The sequence below is a fragment of the Glandiceps talaboti genome, chromosome 3, assembly GCF_964340395.1.
Source record: "Glandiceps talaboti chromosome 3, keGlaTala1.1, whole genome shotgun sequence".
In the NCBI taxonomy this organism is placed as follows: domain Eukaryota; kingdom Metazoa; phylum Hemichordata; class Enteropneusta; family Spengelidae; genus Glandiceps; species Glandiceps talaboti.
In genome coordinates, this window is record NC_135551.1 from 4,608,019 (window position 1) to 4,630,700 (window position 22,682).

The 22,682-nt window shown below is 36.7% G+C and overlaps 2 protein-coding genes across 2 annotated transcripts; both read left to right on the top strand.

Moving 5' to 3' along the window:
• The first annotated feature begins 1,450 nt into the window (after window positions 1–1,450).
• Window positions 1,451–13,867, top strand: LOC144432686 (uncharacterized). Its single transcript, XM_078120951.1, has 8 exons — window positions 1,451–1,589; window positions 5,956–6,136; window positions 6,589–6,709; window positions 7,492–7,710; window positions 8,489–8,684; window positions 10,566–10,728; window positions 12,363–12,607; window positions 13,710–13,867. The coding sequence occupies exons 1-8, from the start codon at window positions 1,451–1,453 to the stop codon at window positions 13,865–13,867; spliced, it is 1,422 nt and encodes a 473-aa protein (XP_077977077.1).
• Window positions 13,868–14,556: 689 nt separating this feature from the next.
• Window positions 14,557–19,858, top strand: LOC144432965 (uncharacterized). Its single transcript, XM_078121279.1, has 4 exons — window positions 14,557–14,714; window positions 16,283–16,929; window positions 18,138–18,243; window positions 19,407–19,858. The coding sequence occupies exons 1-4, from the start codon at window positions 14,595–14,597 to the stop codon at window positions 19,653–19,655; spliced, it is 1,122 nt and encodes a 373-aa protein (XP_077977405.1). The 5' UTR covers window positions 14,557–14,594; the 3' UTR covers window positions 19,656–19,858.
• Window positions 19,859–22,682: the final 2,824 nt, after the last annotated feature.

Here is a 22,682-nt window from a genome sequence, read left to right on the forward strand (position 1 = left end):
GAAGGGTGAGCGTAACTTAATTTGGGAACTTAAGATGTATCAGACTTTGGCTGTACATCGACTGTCAAGTACTAAAACGATACACTTAGAACACGGCCCACACTTCAGAGTACCACGACATAATGTTCGTTACACTCGATTTGTAAATTAGAAATTATAGACCGATCACACATTAATCGACGCCATTGTTGCCATCTATGACGTGCATATTGCCTACAAGTTAGACTGACGATTACTACGTTGGCCTGAGTACATCAAATGCTAATTATTGCTCAATTTTTAACATGAATTACCGGCTTTTACTTTTAATGGATGTTCTGTACCCCTAAATACAAATATTTCTTCAAACAATTTGTCAAATCGAGAAATGGAAGAAATATAGTAAATGAATGGCACTAAAATAATGTCAAAAAAGAACTATTTTTACTCACTACAGACTGGCTTTATATTCATAGCACTAAATACTACTATGATAATGATTTGAAATTGATTGTGCGGTGAGGCACATCTGACCATGACGTTCGTCAGTGCTAAAAGAACTTTGAACTGCTTGTGCGTTATGACCTCTGTTAGCTATAATAATTGAGCGAGAGTTTGATTTTGAGGGGGGGGGGGTTGGGGGTGTATGTTGAGGTTATTTCGTTTCAGGGTTATGCAGAAGTATTGAGTGCAAGCCCCTAAACGATAACAAGTTAAAGAAAACCCCAAAACCCAAAGCTAAAAAAAACACACCCAAAACTCACGTTAGAATTATTGCAGCTAGACCAGTGTAAGTGATATTGACAACGTCAATATAGTGTTTGTTTCAAACGTAACCTCATCTTTGTTATTACTTTTCCCACGTGCGGAAGATTTGGTTTATTACAACGCCACCAACCATTTAAACAACGGAAAACTGTTCTTTCGTTTTCGATCGTTCTAAACACACTGAAAGCAGAGAAAGCTTTAGACCGCGGAGGGTCTCTGCCATAGGGACGTGTAGTATTTCATAGATTGTAGTTTTCCTGGTGTACAAACTAAATTTAACAACCTTTTGACTGTATATTCCTACCTGTAAGGAGAAGAGATTTATTTCTACTAGTATAGAGATTGATACATTTGTAGCAGCAGGATTCGTACGATATTTTCCTAAGAAAACGGCAATCTAAGCAATAATACGTGCCCCTGTGGTCTCTGCCCGGGGTCTGTGCTGAAAGCAATACTGTCTATCTATAGTGTGCCGCTATAAGACAAACATGACAAATTCTATAAAAATTGCTGTCAACAAGCTCTGTCCTGCTTTTTTTGATCATTGCAGGTTGCAGATCTGTGGATCTATGATCTACCCAACTAAAAACAAACTTTCCCCATTACCCACAATGCATTTAGAAGAGACAGCCTTCCGGGTTACGAAGATGTGAAGAACGTCTTGTGCTCCGAGTCTTAGTTTTGCTGGACATTCATCGCAATAATGAGTGCTTTGTACACAGAAGACTCGATACGAGTACAAACACAGACAGGGGAATGTAGAATTGATCTGTGTTTCGGTGATATCACTAAATTACAGAAAAAGGACGAAGTCGACGTGTTGTTATTGTCAGCATTCCCAGGTAACCATATATAAACAATATACACGTTGTGCATGCTAACTAGTGTATACATGTGTATTCCACCTGTTGAATCATACTAGTAATAGTATACACATTCTCGGCCACTTTGATGGACAATTACCTGCAATAATTGTAAATTCTGATAATTGTTTTGCAATAATTTTCACCATTTTCGCAATGTATTGTTGTTATTTTGTAATTTTTCTTTTTGTTGTAATTTTTAAAAACTAATAACATATGTCTTTTCATATTCAGTTTCCACATTGGCACACAGTTAAATTTTAAAATGAGGGAAGGCCTACATTTGTAGGTGCCCAGAAGGATATAGTATATAAATTATAATGCTGCTGACATATGGGAGGACACTGGTACATTACTAAAAATTAAATACCATCTACATGTAATACTACAACTACATGTGTAAAACACATGCATGAGTCCCCATGAGGTAGGCTTGCTCAGGTCTCTGGGTGTTTTTCACTCTTGATTCCAGGCTAGGGAAATAGTGACCTGATGTGCGATAGTGAACAGTCTGGTGGACATGAAGGTGATATCTTGGGAGACTAATACTAATACAACAACTGGGGTGGGGGGGGGGGGGGTATTGACTATTTTTTCATTCACAAAATTTAAAATAAATAAGTTAAATTCAAAACACAACACAGGACAAACACATAAATGTTGAGGCATTAAATATCTTAATTACATATCAAAAGGTAGTGTAAATTACACTACCTTTTGATAATCTTTGGGTTTTGCGGACCGAGATTGTGTGGCGGAAGGCCCCTACTTTAGTACAGCCAGTAAGCCGTATCACTAATGTCTGCAAAACCCATAACCGAGCCATAAAGGTTTTATCATATACCTCTTGATGTGCTAAAATATGTTTGCAATCAATAATTTGGACATTTTTAGAGACAGTAAAGGTAATTATACTGAAAATAAATTGCCGTTCATTGTAAATCTCGGCATATGCCAAGCCCCCATCACATGTACATTTATGGCCTGGCAATTTGATTTCAGTATGTTCATATCTTGAGCTCCCTGCATTTAAGTATGCACACACATATTTCAGTCACACAAAACACACAAACGCAAAAAAAACTGGGAAACATGCAAAACAAAATTACTGTTAACAAGGTTTGGCAGATGTTTTGAAAAAATGGCATTGTAACATGTATACGGTCGAGTACCGAGCAGACTATCTATTTTTGGCTTCACTATTTGTACATCATTGATCAAATCCAAAACTTCCTTATCAATATTTGATATAATTTCACCACAGTCACCAAATAGAATACTGTTGTAAGATTTTAGGAGGAATTTCATGGAATCACTGTTGAATATCATCGGTTTCTACAATTGATAGCGTACACATACATACATGATGCCAACAAGTTTTGCAACACGCATAACAACGTTCATAGCAACAGGAAAGAAAGTAGTCCAAAATTCTCGCAACTGATCTTGTTTGGGCAAAGTGTGTCGGTCCGTGATACGGAAAATTATTGTCCTGGTGGAGCTCGCGTTTTCTCCAAAGCAATACATAGGGACATAATTATACTAGGTATATGATATGGTAAACCACTTTAATGCGTATTAAGAACCAGTTGCATAAATAATGATTTTTGGTAAAGTGATAAATATATTTTAAAAATGCAAACTTCTAACAAAGAGCATTCTCGCAAGCCAGCTGTACATACAAATGTATTTCTGCTGACGCAACAAAAAGTATGAGCAATGAGCACATTTTGGATTGTGCCATAAAAAGGCATATGATTTATGCTGATGGCAAATAGACTTGGCTTCCTGGTTTGAAAATATCATTTATTTTGCAAGAACAATATGTACTGTTATTAGTGTTAAGCCAGTATGTACTGGTATGTATGTCTAGTCAGACAGTGAAACATCGGAATGAAAAAAAGCACAAAACAGAAGAAAATACCCTCAAAATCACAACAAACGCTACAATTATTGCAGCTATCGGTAGGGGTACTTCAGAGACTACCCCATCACTTCACCCTTTTTCCTACGGATACTAAAGAGACTACCCCATCACTTCACCCTTTCTGGTAGGGGTACTACAGAGACTACCCCATCATGTCAACCTTTCTGGTAGGGGTACTACAGAGATTACCCCATCACTTCAACCTTTCTGGTAGGAGTACTACAGAGACTACCCCATCATGTCAACCTTTCTGGTAGGGGTACTACAGAGACTACCCCATCACTTCAACCTTTCTGGTAGGGGTACTACAGAGATTACCCCATCACTTCAACCTTTCTGGTAGGGGTACTACAGAGATTACCCCATCACTTCAACCTTTCTGGTAGGGGTACTACAGAGACTACCCCATCATGTCAACCTTTCTGGTAGGGGTACTACAGAGATTATCCCATCACTTCAACCTTTCTACTAGGGGTACTACAGAGATTATCCCATCACTTCAACCTTTCTGGTAGGGGTACTACAGAGACTACCCCATCACTTCAACCTTTCTGGTATGGGTACGACAGAGACTACCCCATCACTTCAACCTTTCTGGTAGGGGTACTACAGAGACTACCCCATCACTTCAACCTTTCTAGTAGGGGTACTACAGGGACTACCCCACGAATTCAACCTTTCTGGTAGGGGTACTACAGAGACTACCCCATCACTTCAACCTTTCTAGTAGGGGTACTACAGAGACTACCCCATCACTTCAATCTTTCTGGTAGGGGTACTACAGAGATTACCCCATCACTTCAACCTTTCTGGTAGGGGTACTACAGAGATTACCCCATCACTTCAACCTTTCTGGTAGGGGTACTACAGAGATTACCCCATCACTTCAACCTTTCTGGTAGGGGTACTACAGAGATTACCCCATCACTTCAACCTTTCTGGTAGGGGTACTACAGAGACTACCCCATCACTTCAACCTTTCTGATAGGGGTACTACAGAGATTACCCCATCACTTCAACCTTTCTACTAGGGGTACTACAGAGACTACCCCATCACTTCAACCTTTCTGGTAGGGGTACTACAGAGACTACCCCATCACTTCAACCTTTCTGGTAGGGGTACTACAGGGACTACCCCATCACTTCAACCTTACTGATAGGGGTACTACAGAGACTACCCCATCACTTCAACCTTTCTGGTAGGGGTACTACAGGGACTACCCCATCACTTCACCCTTACTGATAGGGGTACTACAGAGACTACCCCATCACTTCAACCTTTCTGATAGGGGTACTACAGAGACTACCCCATCACTTCAACCTTTCTGGTAGGGGTACTACAGAGACTACCCCATCACTTCAACCTTACTGATAGGGGTACTACAGGGACTACCCCATCACTTCAACCTTTCTGGTAGGGGTACTGCAGAGACTACCCCATCACTTCAACCTTTCTAGTAGGGGTACTACAGAGACTACCCCATCACTTCAATCTTTCTAGTAGGGGTACTACAGAGACCACCCCATCACTTCAACCTTACTGGTAGGCAGTGTGCTCTCTAATGATAGCCAAATTTCATTGTTGTAAGTCAAAATGATAAAAACTGGCATTTCTTGTGAGTCACCAAACTGTAAGAGATAGGGGAATACCAAATTTTGGTGCGTCACTAGAAATTGTGTGTGTCAGTGGTGCGTCAAATTGGCTTAGAGGGCACACTGCTGGTAGGGGTACTACAGAGACTACCCCATCACTTCAACCTTTCTGGTAGGGGTACTACAGAGACTACCCCATCACTTCAACCTTTCTGGTATGGGTACGACAGAGACTACCCCATCACTTCAACCTTTCTGGTAGGGGTACTACAGAGACTACCCCATCACTTCAACCTTTCTAGTAGGGGTACTACAGGGACAACCTCATCACTTCAACCTTTCTGGTAGGGGTACTACAGAGACTACCCCATCACTTCAACCTTTCGGGTAGGCAGTGTGCTCTCTAATGATAGCCAAATTTTGTTGTTGTGAGTCAAAATGATAAAAACTGGCATTTCTTGTGAGTCACCAAACAGTAAGAAATAGGGGAACACCAAATTTTGGTGCGTCACTAGAAATTGTGTGTGTCAGTGGTGCGTCAAATTGGCTTAGAGGGCACACTGCTGGTAGGGGTACTACAGAGACTTCCCCACCACTTCAACCTTACTGGTAGGGCTACATGCAATACTACGTAGAAATCCCTAGTAACTTATAATATGACTATAGAATAGAATTTATTAATTTTCATTGTCACGCCAACGTCTCTCATAGGGACAAAATTAAAATATCTGACAATTCCCCTATAGAACAAATTAATTCCAAATACAATCACCCATGTTACAAAATACAATACCATTGTTTGCATTTTGAATTTCCACTTTACAGGAGACTACTGTGCCACACCCACTTCTCTAATTGGAGCATTACTTAGAAATCTCAATCTGAGTGTACGTGACCTTGCCCGGGATAAAGCTGAAGACTTGAGACGTCTGTACAATTGTTGGTGGTCTAGACCTTTACCAAAGGAATATCCATTCCGTAGAATCCTGTGTTTTGAAAGTAATCTGTAAGTACATTGTATTTCTTATCAAATTACTCGTTGAAGGTATGACAGTGGCAAGTGAGGTTTCAGTTTTGAAGGTATGACAGTGGCAACTAAGGTTTCAGTTTTGAAGGTATGACAGTGGCAACTAAGGTTTCAGTTTTGAAGGTATGACAGTGGCAACTGAGGTTTCAGCTTTGTGAGATAGACACAAACTATAATTGTTGTTGCGAAATATTGTGATAGCCTAATGAGTTTGTTTCTGTTTTGATTGACAGGTGTAAATATCTACAGGGATATTATTCTGAATTAGTTAGGGATGTGTTCTGTTTTGTTTTGATTGACAGGTCCACATGTTTACATTCTACTGAATTACAATGTAGTTAAAGGTGTGTTTTGTTTTGATCGACAGGTCTAAATATTTACATTTACATTATGCTAAACTTGTTAGGGGTGTGTTCTGTTTTGATTGACAGATCCCGCTATCTACAGGGACATTCTACAGAACTAATTGGGGATGTGTTCAGATGTCTTGTACCAATACTAAACAACAAAGATGGCCGTGTCATTACACCATTACTAGCAACTGGAGATCAGGTAGATTTATATACAGAATTGTAGGATGGGTACTCTTTACAAAACATTGAAGATCTATGTGAGGATATTTAAGTTTGCAACCAAGATCACTGTTCTGTGAAAGCACAATGAGCTGCAAACATCACCTGTAAAACTGTTGATTTTTCCCTTTAGAAATGTTGTTTTGTGAGAACATGGGTACCTACATTGTATTTATAAGTCTGCAGTAAATGTACATGAGTGTAGATGCAACATTGTATAAATGAGTCTGCAGTAATTACATGAGTGTAGATACAACATTGTATTAATGAGTGCAGTAATTACATGAGTGTACATGTAGTTCCAATATTTCTTAACTAAATTAATAATCAATCAAAAGTACAAGTCATCCTACATTTTCAATTAGTAACATGAACCTGAAAATAACAGTTTTACATTTGAATCAAGTCTAGTATACATTCACATGGCATAGCACTCGATTTCTTTAGAACAGAACATACATGTAACAGAACAGATTGCAGGCAAGACTCATAGCTGTTTGTGTTGTGTAAAATTCAAAGTGACATCTTGAAGTGGTACACAAATGCATAGCCTGAAAGGTATGGTTATACATGTATAAGTGCTCAACACTAAGTGAGTGTAAGATTACATAAGTGGACCAACGACTGAACCTGTCAGACTAACAAATGCACACTTCAACAGTATTTGTACATGTACATTGTAACATATGGCTTGCAAAAATTTCAACAGAGAGGGCACCATTCATATTGACCATCACCATCATTTCTTTATCATACCTCTAGGGTAAATCTAAACCTGTCATGTTAAAACGCATGACAGAAGCTGCTGTCAACTGGATGAAGGCAGGACTACCTCTTAGAGTTCTAAAAATTGTGTTATATACACGTAAAGTGACAGATCCAAACACCAGACCCGACTTGGGGGTAGAGTTCAAAGACACATTGAAGGTGTTCAGTGATTTGAAGAAGAAATATGATTCTGAAGATATGGAAGAAGAGGAGGTGAGTTGATTAGTAAATAGCGCCCTCTATCAAGTCAATATTGTAATGACGTGTTGGGTGCCACATTCATGATACAAAATAGTTATTAGCTACATTTTTGTAAGTGCTAGATAGAGGAGTAAACAGCTCCAGTTTGAATATGGTGCCAGCAACGTATGGCATGAATTTAGTTTTATTAAATTAAAAGTTATTTTTCAACTTGTTCAAACAAAAACATCAATGTACAGTTATGTAGTTGAATACTTACTGATGAAAATTTCTACTCACAGAGTTACAACATTCCCTAGATTACTGATAAAGGTCTCAAGTTCACTTCAGGTGTACCCTTACTGATAAAGGTCTCAAGTTCACTTCTGTCCTTAAAGATAAACATTAGTACACTCTAACTTAACCATCATTGGTTATTGGCAGAAATCAAAATATGCAATTTATGAATAAAACACAAAATAATTTGATGATTTAATTTATTATACATATAATAAAATGAGGATTTGACTGTTATGCTATCATTGAAGTGTGCTAACAATGCCAGAATATGATGCCAAAACTATTAAAGGTTAGCCTCAAAGATCCAGGAGTTGTTTACATAATATGTAAATATTATATATTTATATGATATGCTCAACCCAAGTGGTTATACATAAACAGACCAACAACTGGACCTTTTAGACTACTTTTAAAGGCAACCATGTATTGTTGTTTTAATGTGTGTTTATGTAAGAAGTTTCACTGGTCATATATCTTATATTTGAAACTGAAGTTTTCATTTAACTGACAGGAAACAACACTGGAATATGATGTGTATTTATCATTTAGTGATAAAGACTCTGCAGTTATTGATAACATTCAAGCATTATTGCGGAGTGAGAAGAAAGACGTGAAAATCTTCTATGAGAAACAAGACTTAGATAATGATTCAGTCTGGCAAGAAAACATGTATAAAGTCATGATAAAATGTGCAAAGATTGTCACAGGTAGGTGATGAATGTATGGAAACATTTTTATACATGGTGAGACGTTTGGTTTTACATTTTTGTATGTACATGTATATATGGACAGAAGCATGAACGCACTTTGACATACGTACATTTGCACATACATGTACATGCATGCACACAAGTATTACGTGTGTACGCATGTATGTATGTATGTATGTATGTATGTGTGCATGTATGTATGTGTGTGTGTATGAATGTATGTATATATAATAATAATAATGTTGGGTTCTTATATAGCGCTTTCCCACACCGTGCTCAAAGCGCTTTACAATTATTACCCCTGGCTCAGATCAGATATATGTATGTATGTATGTATGTATGTATGTATGTATGTATGTATGTATGTACGTACGTACGTACGTACGTACGTACGTACGTGTGTATGTATGTATGTATGTATATATGTATGTATGTATGTATGTGTATGTATGTATGTATGTATGTATGTATGTATGTATGTATGTATGTATGTATGAATGTATGTATGTAAGTATGTATGTAATAAATGCCGTCCGGGTAAATACACGCCGACGTAGGAGGCGTGTATTGCCAGGATGGCATTTATCTTGTACCTCGGCTAATAATTCAATGGTGTCATATTCTTTCCAGGAAAAACTTCATACACCCATTGTTTATGTTTTGATTTTCGACAAGACACCCTGTCGCCAACATGACTTCCAATCGAAGCTGACACATGTCAACAAACTGGATACACGCCTGTGTCAACATTCAATGTCACACACGTATATTGCTATGTTGCACGACGAAAATAGCAATTTACATCCCAATGTACAGTGTATTTCATACCACTATGTATTTGCTTGATATTATTATGCAGGACATTCATACTACAAACTACTCAATACAATCACATCCATCATGTTTGTGCAACTAGTGATATGAAATTTAATCGCCACTGATAAAACAAAACCTGGCTACTGACATCAAAAATACAACTTTCAGCGAAATTGTTTATCTGTGTCTAGTGTAAAGAAACAGCATATTAATTACATGCAAATGAAATACATCATTCAAACTTTTGAAATGTCGTGTATTACGAAGCAATAGTAGTACCGTCTACCTCTCGCAAGTTGTAGTAAAATACACCATTCAAACTACAATGCAATACCGTCCACAATTATTGTGACTTTTTGTCCATTCCGTCATCATCATCATCTTCGGCAAAATTATTCCAAACTTGCATGATGAGCTAGTATTTTTTTCTGTGTATTTCTGTGTGTTTTTCAGTACACTTGCCTTCAGTTTCTGATCTATTTCCTCAGCTGTCATAACAGCAAACCGTAGCTTTCTCCCTGCCATTATACCGTCTACCTTGTAGTATGTGTATTTTATTCACCTTCTAAATACACTCTGAGGTAATGTTTATTATTACGAAAATAGTGTTCAAGGTGTGAAGGGAAGTCTTATCTGTTCAGTCACAGTCAGGGGTCATGTTTTTGTTATGATTGTCTGCTTCTAATCACTCTTCCCTGGATGCCATTAACTGGATCTCATACACAGAAAATACACTCCCGCCACTGACATTTGATAAATTTGCTACTCTGCTGATACACCGGTCTTCACGCTTTTCCCTGATTGGTCAATAGCCTCATTTGTAACTGTCAGTCGAAATTTAACGCCCAGCCGGAGTACAAGTATGTATGTATGTATGTATGTATGTATGTATGTATGTATGTATGTATGTATGTATGAATGTATGAATGTATGTATGTATGTATGTATGTATGTACATTTGTATATATGTATGTACAAAATGTATGTTTGTTTCTGTACATTATAAAAGTTGATATTTTAAAATGAAATGTATTCAAATATTTGTATTAAATTGTATTTCAGTTTTGAGTCCATCATATTTAGAATCTTCCAGCTGTACAGAGCAATACAACATTGCACTGTGTGTGAACAGAAAAACAGACAGACATCTACTAGCTCCATTCTACATTGAAAAAGTAGAGTTTCTACCAACTTACATGGGACTGGTACAGTATGTGGACTGCAGGTATTGTAAAACTAGGTGGTGTTGATATGGTGGTAGTGGTGTTGATATCATATGGTAGTGATTATGATGGTGGTATGGTTATGATTAGACTCTCTTACAGCCCTCGGAGCTTCGCTTTACTAAAATTAAAGCTAAACGAATTATTTTGTATGTACCGATGCCAGCTAAATAACCGTACTTGAATATCCTTGTACTGTGCGCCCTCATCGACCATGATACAGATAACCATTCGTTGAAGTGTGACTGCGACGCTCTGTGTTATCGCAAAGCCCCGCGAAAACACGGAGCGTCGCAGTCACACGTGAACGAATAGTTATCTCTAGGTGGTCGATGAGGGCGCACAGTACAAGGTTATTCGAGTACGATCATAGAGTACGTTATGTAGATGGTATCGGTACATACAAAATAATTCATTTAGCATCAATTTTAGTAAAGCGAAGCTCCGAGGACTGTGAGAGAGACTAGGTTATGATGTGGTAGTGATTGTGATGGTTGTATGATCATGATGTGGTAGTGATTGTGATGGTGGTATGGTCATGATTTTGTGGTGATGATTGTATGATGTGACAGTTGTCACAGCAATGTTGAAGGCAGTGGTGGTGTGATGTTACTGCCTTCAATACTGCTGAAACCACCATCACATCGCACTACCACTACCTTCAACATTGCTGATGGTGATCTCAATAGTATTGAAGGCTGTGGCATTATTATATGTGATTATGTGTAGCCACAAAATTACAAATGTACGTGTAGGATTACTAGAAATGTTATGATGTGGTGGTATATGGTGAGAGTCGTCAGGTACATGATATATGTAAATACATGTATGTGATGGTGCGATGTGTCAGAAGTGATTGATGTAAATGTAGTGTTATGTGGGTTAAGGTGTTTAAGGTACAAATGCGATGGTATTGTATGGAAGTACTAAAGAGAGTTTTGAATGTACAAATGTCATCACTTTAGTGGTACATTTCTATTTCAGAACTTGTGAAGATGGTATATTTGACAATATTGTAATCTGTAGTTGATGTGCATATTTTGAAAATTCCCCCAAAACTATAATTGCTTCATATGAACAGTAGTCTGAAGTAGATGATCATAAAATATATCTTTAGACCAAAGAAAATGTTTCAGAAAACTTCTGTGAAACCAAGAGACAAGCCATTCACCCAATCTATGACAACTGCTGACATCAGACTGTGGACAAGCAGAACCTGTTACAAACAGGGAAAGTAAACAAATGAATTGGATTATTATAATAACATGTGGCTCAGTATGTTGGAACAGCAGACTTGTATTGCACACCATGGTTTGATAAGAACAGTTTTATGGCCTCTTTATGGGAACATGAAATGCCAGGGGAACAAAAGATCTGTTTGTAAACATAAACTATTATGTAAATAGGCCATATAACTGTTCTTATCAAATGATGGAATGTAATATAATTCTCTGCTCTGCCAACATGCTGTGCCAAGTGTTATTAAATCCAATTCAGTCGTTTACTTTCCCTGTTTGTAGCAGGTTCCATTCGTCCACAGTCTGATGTCAGCAGTTGTACATGTCTATGTAACAATAGAACATTTACCAGAATAAACATTGACAAATGTCTAACTTGTTATTCTTTATTTCACCAGTCCAAGGGACATCACCAAACTAGCAGCTGCTTGTCAACAAGTTGTAGTTGCTTTATCACTGGAAGTTAGCATGGTTTCACAAAAGAAAACGAAAAAGAAACAACTTGAAGACAGTAGCCTCAAGTATGACATATTTATCTCCTACTGTCATAAAAACACTAAACTGGCCACCAGACTTCTGAACCAGCTAACAACACTAAACCCTGATTTGAAGATTTTCTTCGATACTGAGGAACTCAAAACAGGTTTGTATGAAAATATATTTGTGGTATTCATTTGTATCAAGATGATATGGACTCTGAAACAACTTTGAATTTCTTGGCATCTTATTAGTTTGAATGTGATGACATTATTGTGTCCCCACACGATTTTATTTTCAGACTGGAGAGGTGGAGTTCAGCTAATGAGCAATTATCTAAAGGAACTAACCAATTGCAACTGCCTGTCAATTTGTAATGGATTACTACTGACATGCATCATTTACTCTTCACCCAGCACAGATTTCTGTACTAGAACATAGTGGAGGGTCTATAGCTAGAATAAGGACTTTAATATGTTAGTGGAGATGATGGTAGTATTCATAATGCATCATATAGGAACTATAGTATATGTTGGGTAAAGAGATCTTCAAATTCAAATCAAATGAATAGCATCTAGACTATGATAGCAATGACAGATTAAAATCCTCTATAATTGATTGATATTTAGTGGTAGTGCAGGGGATCAGTTTAGTCTCACACTGTCCCTTCCCTTGTGGTATTCCATCTTTATATTTCTGTACATCTATTTGTTAATAAAAATGTCAAACCAAACCACTTACTAAAGGTAATGGTAACAGATTAAAATGGCCGCATGGTTGAAGACGGGATATCTATTTTGGATTTTGGATTTATAAAACAACTTTTAATAATATTGTGTTTTCTACTTGAAAAAAAAAATGTGTACTCAGTGTATTGAGTACAGGCTACCCATTAGGTTTGAATCTGAAGATTTCTTTACCCAAAGTACAGTTTACAGCAAGTCTGTCTGAAAATCCTTCATTGCAAAATATTTATAGAAATGTGTGATTTAAAAATGTTTGTCATTGTACATACATGCATGCAGGAAGTGATTTGTACGGCATAACTTTTCACACATTTGGTAGGTTTTTTTTTTCAATTATGGAGTTACAAACAGGGATTTAGGACTTGGTCTGTGTTGTTTCATATTATTTTTGTTAGTAGAAAATTAGTATAATTTTATGAATCAAAATTCCAACATTTTTCATCTATTACAAGGTATATCAAACTTTGTCTTCTTCTGTAACACAGTTGTTTTTATATGTTCATTCTATATTGTGTTGTACAGGTAATACTTGGCAAGAGACTTTATACCAGGCCATAGATGGTAGTCGATGTATGCTGGCATGCATATCTAAGGATTACTTACTATCAGCAGTGTGTCAGGAAGAGTACAATCTAGCATTGGCTAAACATGTAGCTAAGGTGAGACCAGTTATGTACTAGCACTGTTAGACCTCTAGTATTGGCTAAACTTGTAGCTAAGCTGAGACCAGTTATGTACTAGCACTGTAAGACCTCTATTGGCTAAACATGTAGCTAAGGTGAGACCAGTTATGTACTAGCACTGTAAGACCTCTAGTATTGGCTAAACATGTAGCTAAGGTGAGACCTGTTATGTACTAGCACTGTAAGACCTCTAGCATTGGCTAAACATGTAGCTAAGGTGAGACCAGTTATGTACTAGCACTGTGAGACCTCTAGTATTGGCTAAACATGTAGCTAAGGTGAGACCAGTTATGTACTAGCACTGTAAGACCTCTAGTATTGGCTAAACATGTAGCTAAGGTGAGACCAGTTATGTACTAGCACTGTAAGACCTCTAGCATTGGCTAAACATGTAGCTAAGGTGAGACCAGTTATGTACTAGCACTGTTAGACATGTACGTACCGGTCCATACAGACTTTTTTTCATTTCTTTTTGGATGTGCTGAGAATAGACTTGCGAGTATTATCCCTCAGCTCTCTCAGAACCTGTTGAATCTGGTAAATAGTTGGTTCTACTGCTTGTACAGACTTACACTATTTCATATACAGATATTCTATTATACATACATGTTAATATCTAAACAAATGGTTTCTCTTTCTTTATTCACAGGATAGTGATTTACAACTGATACCAATCTGTATAGAAGATATTACAGATGTACCTGTAGAATACACAGCTGTCAAAATGGTGGATGGTATTGATGGCAATTTTGACAAAGTCCTTCACCAGACCTGTAGTGATGTTGTACAGTGGTTAAAAGATTCCTCTACAAACCATCAACACTCGATATTTCAGAAATCTCAGGTAATTCAGTAAATATAATGATGTAGGAAAATATAATGTTTGAGATTTATTATCCGATATTTTGAACTGTAAAGTGATTACTTATGACTGTGATTTAAAGGTGATTCAGAATGCTCACATTCACTATTGCTATTTTGCTAGACGACATGTTTGTGAAATGTATACTGGTTTTAAAACTTTAAAAAAGCGTCTACGAACACCTTAAAATGACCTTTTTTCAGTCAGTTCCCTTCGGATTTACTTCGAGAGTTTTCAGGTATTTCCGGTCCCACCTAGACCACAGGATTTTATGACGTCATAGAGGGACATCGTTAGCACGTAGCCTATGATGAGCGTAGTCAACAGGTTAATAAAACTCAACAGCATTGTGAAAAAAATACATTGCTGGTGGTTGTAATAGACATCAGTAAACAAAAACTACAGTCTACATGTCTTATCAACCAACATTTATCAATATTTACTCACACTTCCTGACTAATTGTCAGTGTCTGTGGGTATAAATGCTAAAATATTATGTCCCCATATTATGGGAAAATAAATCAAAACGGCTAGACTAGATATACATAAACACTTGTAATGTCGCATGTTTCACATTCAGTGACTTTTATTTATCTGATTTTTTATTATTTGCTGATAAGAAGCAATACCATCAACACACATGATGCATCGACGGCATATTTAGCCTACTATACTCGTACTCGCTGATGTCGCCTTTTGAACAGCGCATTTCGTCTCGAATAGATATACTAGCTATTAGAATACCCATATTATCAGCAACAAAAAATGGAAAGAATTACGAAACTTCGTGAGTTTCCTGTTGTCATTTATATGACTTTAGTAACTCGTCTGGAAGAAAACTTGTATGGTTTCCCTTGTTGCGATATCACTTCATACAACAAGCCTATTTAATATTCATTAGAAGAATGTTGTAACGAATAATGGTATTCGAAGTATACAGTTTAGGAAACCAACAAATCAAATATCGTGATGTGTTCATGATATTATATATGATTGGACAATATTGACGTTGGCAATCAAGGTCGTGACCCCAGCACTTGGTTATCAGAGAAAGTCTGGAACTAGATATTAGACACGTTCGCTTCGGTCCAATTTCTCAGTGTTTGGTTTGACGCTAGAGACATTATTTCTGTATGACTTTTGCAATATATCTAATTAATAAATATGGATTATTTCAACACGTGGATAAATTCAACCTGAATGTCCTCACTGAGTCCATACGTACATACACTACTTCAGCTTTGATCGGAGGAACTCTCGGAACTATCCTACGTATATATACTGCTGCGACCGCGGTGACTGCCCGTGAAACAAAATTTCTTCAAAAGTCTTCACCTCTGTTATAAACCTAAAGCCTTGTTAGTTGTGTGTCTATACCAAGTAAACAATATTCATTGTTAGTTGTGTGTCTGTACTAAGTAAACAATATTCATTGTTAGTTCCATGTATGTAAGGGTTGTGTGTCTATACTTTAAGTAAACAATATTCATTGTTCCTAACAAAGACATGTCAAAGTAGATGACTGTATAAATTATTGTTCTATTTTTCAGGACGATATGTATCAAGACATTGACGTAGATCAAGTAAGTGAAGACTATCGTACTGCTGTTTATAGAAGTAAACACAAACCGGAAGATGGGTTAAAAGATACTCTTACATTCTCAACAGAAAACAAACAGGATGGTGACCAAGTTGACATTGCATTTAGTTATTCCAAGGTCAATTCAAAGTATGCCAAGTTTATGATGCATCTACTTCAAAAGAGAGCCCCAAACTTGAAACTGAATGACACCATATCTGAAGATCATCAACAGATTCTAGTGTTGGATACTGCCAAGGTCATTGTACCCTTGGTATCTCTACCATACGTGGAATCTGTAAGTCAATCTGAGGAGCTACAGATAGCATTGTCTCGCCACAGGAAGAGTCAAGGGTCAAAGGTCTTCTATCCCATCATACTTAGCAAACTTCCTGTCAAGCCAACTTACTTGCATCTGATTCCATATGAAATCTGTACTGAAGACAAGATATGGAGAGAAATCATACAGCAGGATGATAAACTGCCGAAGCCCTTGATGGCAATGGCAAAGGAAAACAGAGCTTTAGACTGGTTACATAATACATCCATCATTCCTAGGGAAACTGCAGTTGCTTTGTTTAGAGCAACTGATACGTTGTTGCAAATTGTGTACAACAGGTAGGAGAAGTGTTCTTTGTGTTTTCTGATACACTGTGTCTAGTTTAATCTCTCCTCTTCATATTCCTGACAATACTGCTTTATCTCCCCAATACTGATGTGGTACATGTTGTTGTGATTCGGTTCTAACAATGTATTCATTAATGATATTCTTTTCTAAAATGTTGCTTTCAACTCTCATATTTTCCTTATACGTTATAATATTCTGTTACTCTTTTGTTCTTCATATTGTATTCTCGTCATCTCTAGTCTTAAGTCTATCCTATTTTTACTTTCAGCTTCATCTATCTATTTTCTTCTAGTCTTAGTCTATTGTGTCCTGTCATCTATCATAGTTGTAAAGTGATAAACAAAACAAAACAAGATATTTGAATGTTGATATTAAGGTAAGGACTCCCAAAACTGACTATGACAACATTCAGTGTTATAAAATACAGTGGTGTCACAATGGCTTCATGACTAGAGACATTCATTTATTAATTGTGAGAATAAATGTTCATGGACTGTGGGTTCTTACTTAGTAATGAAAATTTCTACTCAAAAGAGTTTAAACATTTCTTGGAAGCGAATTTTCGCTGACATCTTGTGTACTACAGTGGACTATTTGTCACATGAACTTGAAGTTGAGAGAAACAGCTGGGATCTCCATGCCTGCATCCTTCATCCCATATACATGTATATATTTGTATTATATGTTGATATATAATTTGAAATCAGATGTTAGATGTATGTATGTATGTATGTATGTATGTATGTATGTGTGTGTGTGTGTGTGTGTGTGTGTATGTATGTATGTATGTATGTCTAGTCTATACATGTATGCATATCAGAACAACGACAAATTCAAGAGATGATTTAAAAAGATATAGTCGTAATAGTACTCTGATTATTCAATATATGTTCAGATATATTAAAATATTGGTATATTCCATTATATGTTCAGATAAATTAAAATATTGGTATATTCCATTATATGTTCAGATAAATTAAAATATTGGTATATTCCATTATATGTTCAGATATATTAAAATATTGGTATATTCCATTATATGTTCAGATATATTAAAATATTGGTATATTCCATTATATGTTCAGATAAATTAAAATATTGGTATATTCCATTATATGTTCAGATATATGAAAATATTAGTATATTCCATTTGATGAAATATTCTTACAATTTATAAATGAATAATTTCTATTTCCAGTGAGAAGAAGACAGACTCAAAGAAAGTGGTATTAAACAATGTGGTGACATTAAAACATGTAATTCTCAAGCTACAAAATGAAGAATTTGTGACAAGGACTGAGAAGGTTAACATTTGTTTAACTTGATTTATTGTTTCTTTTATGTCTTCAACTTCAAGTCCAGATAAGGGTATTTCTTTTGACCTTATATGGCTACTGTCATTGATGTCCAGCGTCCATATAAGGATATTTTCTTGTATGTCCTTATATGGCTACTGTCATTGATGTCCAGAGTCCATATAAGGATATTTTCTTGTATGTCCTTATATGGATAGTGATTGAGTCCTTATAAGGATATTTGATCAATTGTTAATCTTGGAGCTCGTGTGAATTTTTACTGAATGGTGACCATTTTGTTGCTAAAAATCAATATATATTGCATAACTAAAAACTATATAACATACATGTAGAGACTTCATTCAAATGCCTACCCTACATAACTAGATGTGAGCTTTTTATTAAGACTTTGACCGTAACCCTGACCTTCAGGGTCACTTAACAAAATCAGTTAATTTCTTGCATATCACTTGCACTTAAAGGTGTTCGTTTTAGTCAAACGCAAGTAAACTACATGGGGGGGGGGGGGGGGGGGGGGGGGAGGGGGCGCTCTGTCATTTATGAAGACTTGTCTTGTATATCCTTTATGTGGTTATGGTCATTAATATCCTTATAAGGATATTTACTTGTATGTCCTTATATGGCTATTGTCATTGATAGTGATAGTTACTTGTATGTCCTTATATGGATACTGTCATTGATAGTGATATTTACTTGTATGTCCTTATATAGATACTGTCATTGATAGTGATAGTTACTTGTATGTCCTTATATAGATACTTGTGTCTAGTTATAAAACAATGGTAAAAAGGAAATTTAGTTGAATGTCCTCTCCCAGTCACTATTAGGTCTATATAAAGGCATACCAAACCCTCAGGTTCTACTAAGTTGGTATCAACATTGTTCAGAATATTTTCACAGAATCATTATAATCTAGACATCATCCAAATCAAGCCATTCAAACCAGTGTTTGTCAGGTAAACAATTGTGGCATTGTCCTGACTTTCATGTGTTCTTTTGAATGACATCAGTCTCCTTTTGATAATTTCTTTACTCTAAAACTAGATAATCTCATCCTCTAGTATCTATTGTAATTTGGAATACTTGCCAAAAAGTTGAAGAAGGAAAAGGGATGTCAATGCAATCATTGATAATTTCTTGTGTCTCTGTAGTTTCTTCTAGATTGCAAGTTGGATTCATCCCCCACCAGTAAGAATAAGACACGGGGTCAAGGGTCACAGGATCATAATGCTAAGAAGAGGATATCTAAAAGTGATGAGTCTACAAGTGTAGAAGATACTGGAGCAGGAGTGGGACACCAACCAACGTCTAAAAAGGAGACAGGAAGTGAAAGTAGTAGTCAGAGAACCAACTCATCTAAGAAAACAAACAAGAAAAGTGAATCTTGTGACTTATTGTGAAGTGTATATATTGTCCTGAATTGGGTGATATCATAGTGTACTGGGAATACTGTATTACTCTCAGGCCTGACTTTAGTATGTCAGTGTACCAGTAACAGGGAATACTGTATTACTCTCAGGCCTGACTTTAGTATGATAGTGTACCAGTAACAGGGAATACTGTATTACTCTCAGGCCTGACTTTAGTATGATAGTGTACCAGTAACAGGGAATACTGTATTACCCTCAGGCCTGACTTAAGTATGATAGTGTACCAGTAACAGGGAATACTGTATTACTCTCAGGTTTGACTTAAGTATGATAGTGTACCAGTAACAGGGAATACTGTATTACTCTCAGGCCTGACTTTAGTATGATAGTGTACCAGTAACAGGGAATACTGTATTACCCTCAGATCTGACTTTAGTATGTCAGTGTACCAGTAACAGGGAATACCATATTACTCTCAGGCCTGACTTTAGTATGATAGTGTACCAGTAACAGGGAATACTGTATTACCCTCAGGTTTGACTTTAGTATGATAGTGTACCAGTAACAGGGAACACTGTATTACCCTCAGGCCTGACTTTAGTATGATAGTGTACCAGTAACAGGGAATACTGTATTACTCTCAGATCTGACTTTAGTATGATAGTGTACCAGTAACAGGGAATACTGTATTACTCTCAGATCTGACTTTAGTATGATAGTGTACCAGTAACAGGGAATACTGTATTACTCTCAGATCTGACTTTAGTATGATAGTGTACCAGTAATAGGGAATACTGTATTACGCACGCCTGACTTTAGTATGATAGTGTACCAGTAACAGGGAATACTGTATTACTCTCAGGTTTGACTTTAGTATGATAGTGTACCAGTAACAGGGAATACTATATTACTCTCAGGCCTGACTTTAGTATGATAGTGTACCAGTAATAGGGAATACTGTATTACCCTCAGGTTTGACTTTAGTATGATAGTGTACCAGTAACAGGGAATACTGTATTACTCTCAGATCTGACTTTAGTATGATAGTGTACCAGTAACAGGGAATACTGTATTACCCTCAGGCCTGACTTTAGTATGATAGTGTACCAGTAACAGGGAATACTGTATTACTCTCAGATCTGACTTTAGTATGATAGTGTACCAGTTATAGGGAATACTGTATTACCCTCAGGCCTGACTTTAGTATGATAGTGTACCAGTAACAGGGAATACTGTATTACCCTCAGGTTTGACTTTAGTATGATAGTGTACCAGTAACAGGGAATACTGTATTACCCTCAGGTTTGACTTTAGTATGATAGTGTACCAGTAACAGGGAATACTGTATTACCCTCAGGTTTGACTTTAGTATGATAGTGTACCAGTAACAGGGAATACTGTATTACCCTCAGGTTTGACTTTAGTATGATAGTGTACCAGTAACAGGGAATACTGTATTACCCTCAGGTTTGACTTTAGTATGATAATGTACCAGTAATAGGGAATACTGTATTACCCTCAGGCCTGACTTTAGTATGATAGTGTACCAGTAACAGGGAATACTGTATTACCCTCAGGCCTGACTTTAGTATGATAGTGTACCAGTAATAGGGAATACTGTATTACCCTCAGGCCTGACTTTAGTATGATAGTGTACCAGTAACAGGGAATACTGTATTACCCTCAGGTTTGACTTTAGTATGATAGTGTACCAGTAACAGGGAATACTGTATTACTCTCAGATCTGACTTTAGTATGATAGTGTACCAGTAACAGGGAATACTGTATTACCCTCAGGCCTGACTTTAGTATTATAACTCTAAGCTATGTTTAGTAGTGATAACCCGGTTCACTGATGTAGTATTACACTAGCATAATAATCTCCTTGATCTTGATAACCTACACTTTAAAACTTTTAATTGAATATTCCTCTGCAATGTCCAATTTCATTCAAACCTGGCAAAGATATAGAATGTATGCAAAAATTCAAGATAATATGTATACATTAGCTCGTTATGGTTTAAACTAAAGTATGGTAGTTGTATGAAAGATGATCGTAATTTATATAATATTATATTTATGATGAAAGTTAACAATTATGCAGCTGTTATTGTAAATGAATCAAAACCATGAATAATAATTGTACACATTGAGGTATCTATTGTGTATATATATTTTATGAATTGTGTCTTTCAATCAGATATGTGTAAATGTGTACTGTAAATGTATTTGTATAGTTGTGATTATAGTTGTACATATATGTATTTGTAAATAGAGAAGTGAGTTTTAAACCAAGATTGACACTCAGTTAAATATTTACTTTAGAAAGAACTGTATCATAAATGTAAATGGTTTATCCCTGTGTTTGGGATGTATAGTTGCTAGGTGTATGTTGTCTCCATGCTTCCTGTGTTTGGGATGTATAGTTGCTAGGCGTATGTCATCTCCATGCTTCCTGTGTTTGGGATGTATAGTTGCTAGGCGTATGTCATCTCCATGCTTCCTGTGTTTGGGATGTATAGTTGCTAGGCGTATGTCATCTCCATGCTTCCTGTGTTTGGGATGTATAGTTGCTAGGTGTATGTTGTCTCCATGCCTCCTGTGTTTGGGATGTATAGTTGCTAGGTGTATGTTGTCTCCATGCCTCCTGTGTTTGGGATGTATAGTTGCTTAGGCGTATGTCGTCTCCATGCTTCCTGTGTTTGGGATGTATAGTTGCTAGGCGTATGTCGTCTCCATGCTTCCTGTGTTTGGGATGTATAGTTGCTAGGCGTATGTCGTCTCCATGCTTCCTGTGTTTGGGATGTATAGTTGCTAGGCGTATGTTGTCTCTATGCTTCCTGTGCTGTCGTATGTTCAGTTTTTACAGCTTTATTTCTTTCGATGAACTATTTTACTAAACTCATCACCAAAAAGGCTATATCCAGTTATGGGAGGAATTTGAGCCAGATCTCTGAATTCATCCAGTAGGTTCAATGCTGAAAGATTTTTGTCTTTCGTAATTGATTAAAGCAATAGCATGACCCATCAGTGAAATACTACGTTTCACCTGGGTTT

Bases quoted from the DNA above. Each gene is read 5' to 3' on its own strand.
- LOC144432686 (XM_078120951.1), top strand. From the start codon at position 1,451: ATGAGTGCTTTGTACACAGAAGACTCGATACGAGTACAAACACAGACA. The intron at 1,590-5,955 runs GTAACCATATAT...TCCACTTTACAG, and splicing joins GTTATTGTCAGCATTCCCAG to GAGACTACTGTGCCACACCC. The intron at 8,685-10,565 runs GTAGGTGATGAA...ATTGTATTTCAG, and splicing joins ATGTGCAAAGATTGTCACAG to TTTTGAGTCCATCATATTTA.
- LOC144432965 (XM_078121279.1), top strand. From the start codon at position 14,595: ATGGTGGATGGTATTGATGGCAATTTTGACAAAGTCCTTCACCAGACC. The intron at 14,715-16,282 runs GTAATTCAGTAA...TCTATTTTTCAG, and splicing joins CGATATTTCAGAAATCTCAG to GACGATATGTATCAAGACAT. The intron at 18,244-19,406 runs GTTAACATTTGT...GTGTCTCTGTAG, and splicing joins TTGTGACAAGGACTGAGAAG to TTTCTTCTAGATTGCAAGTT.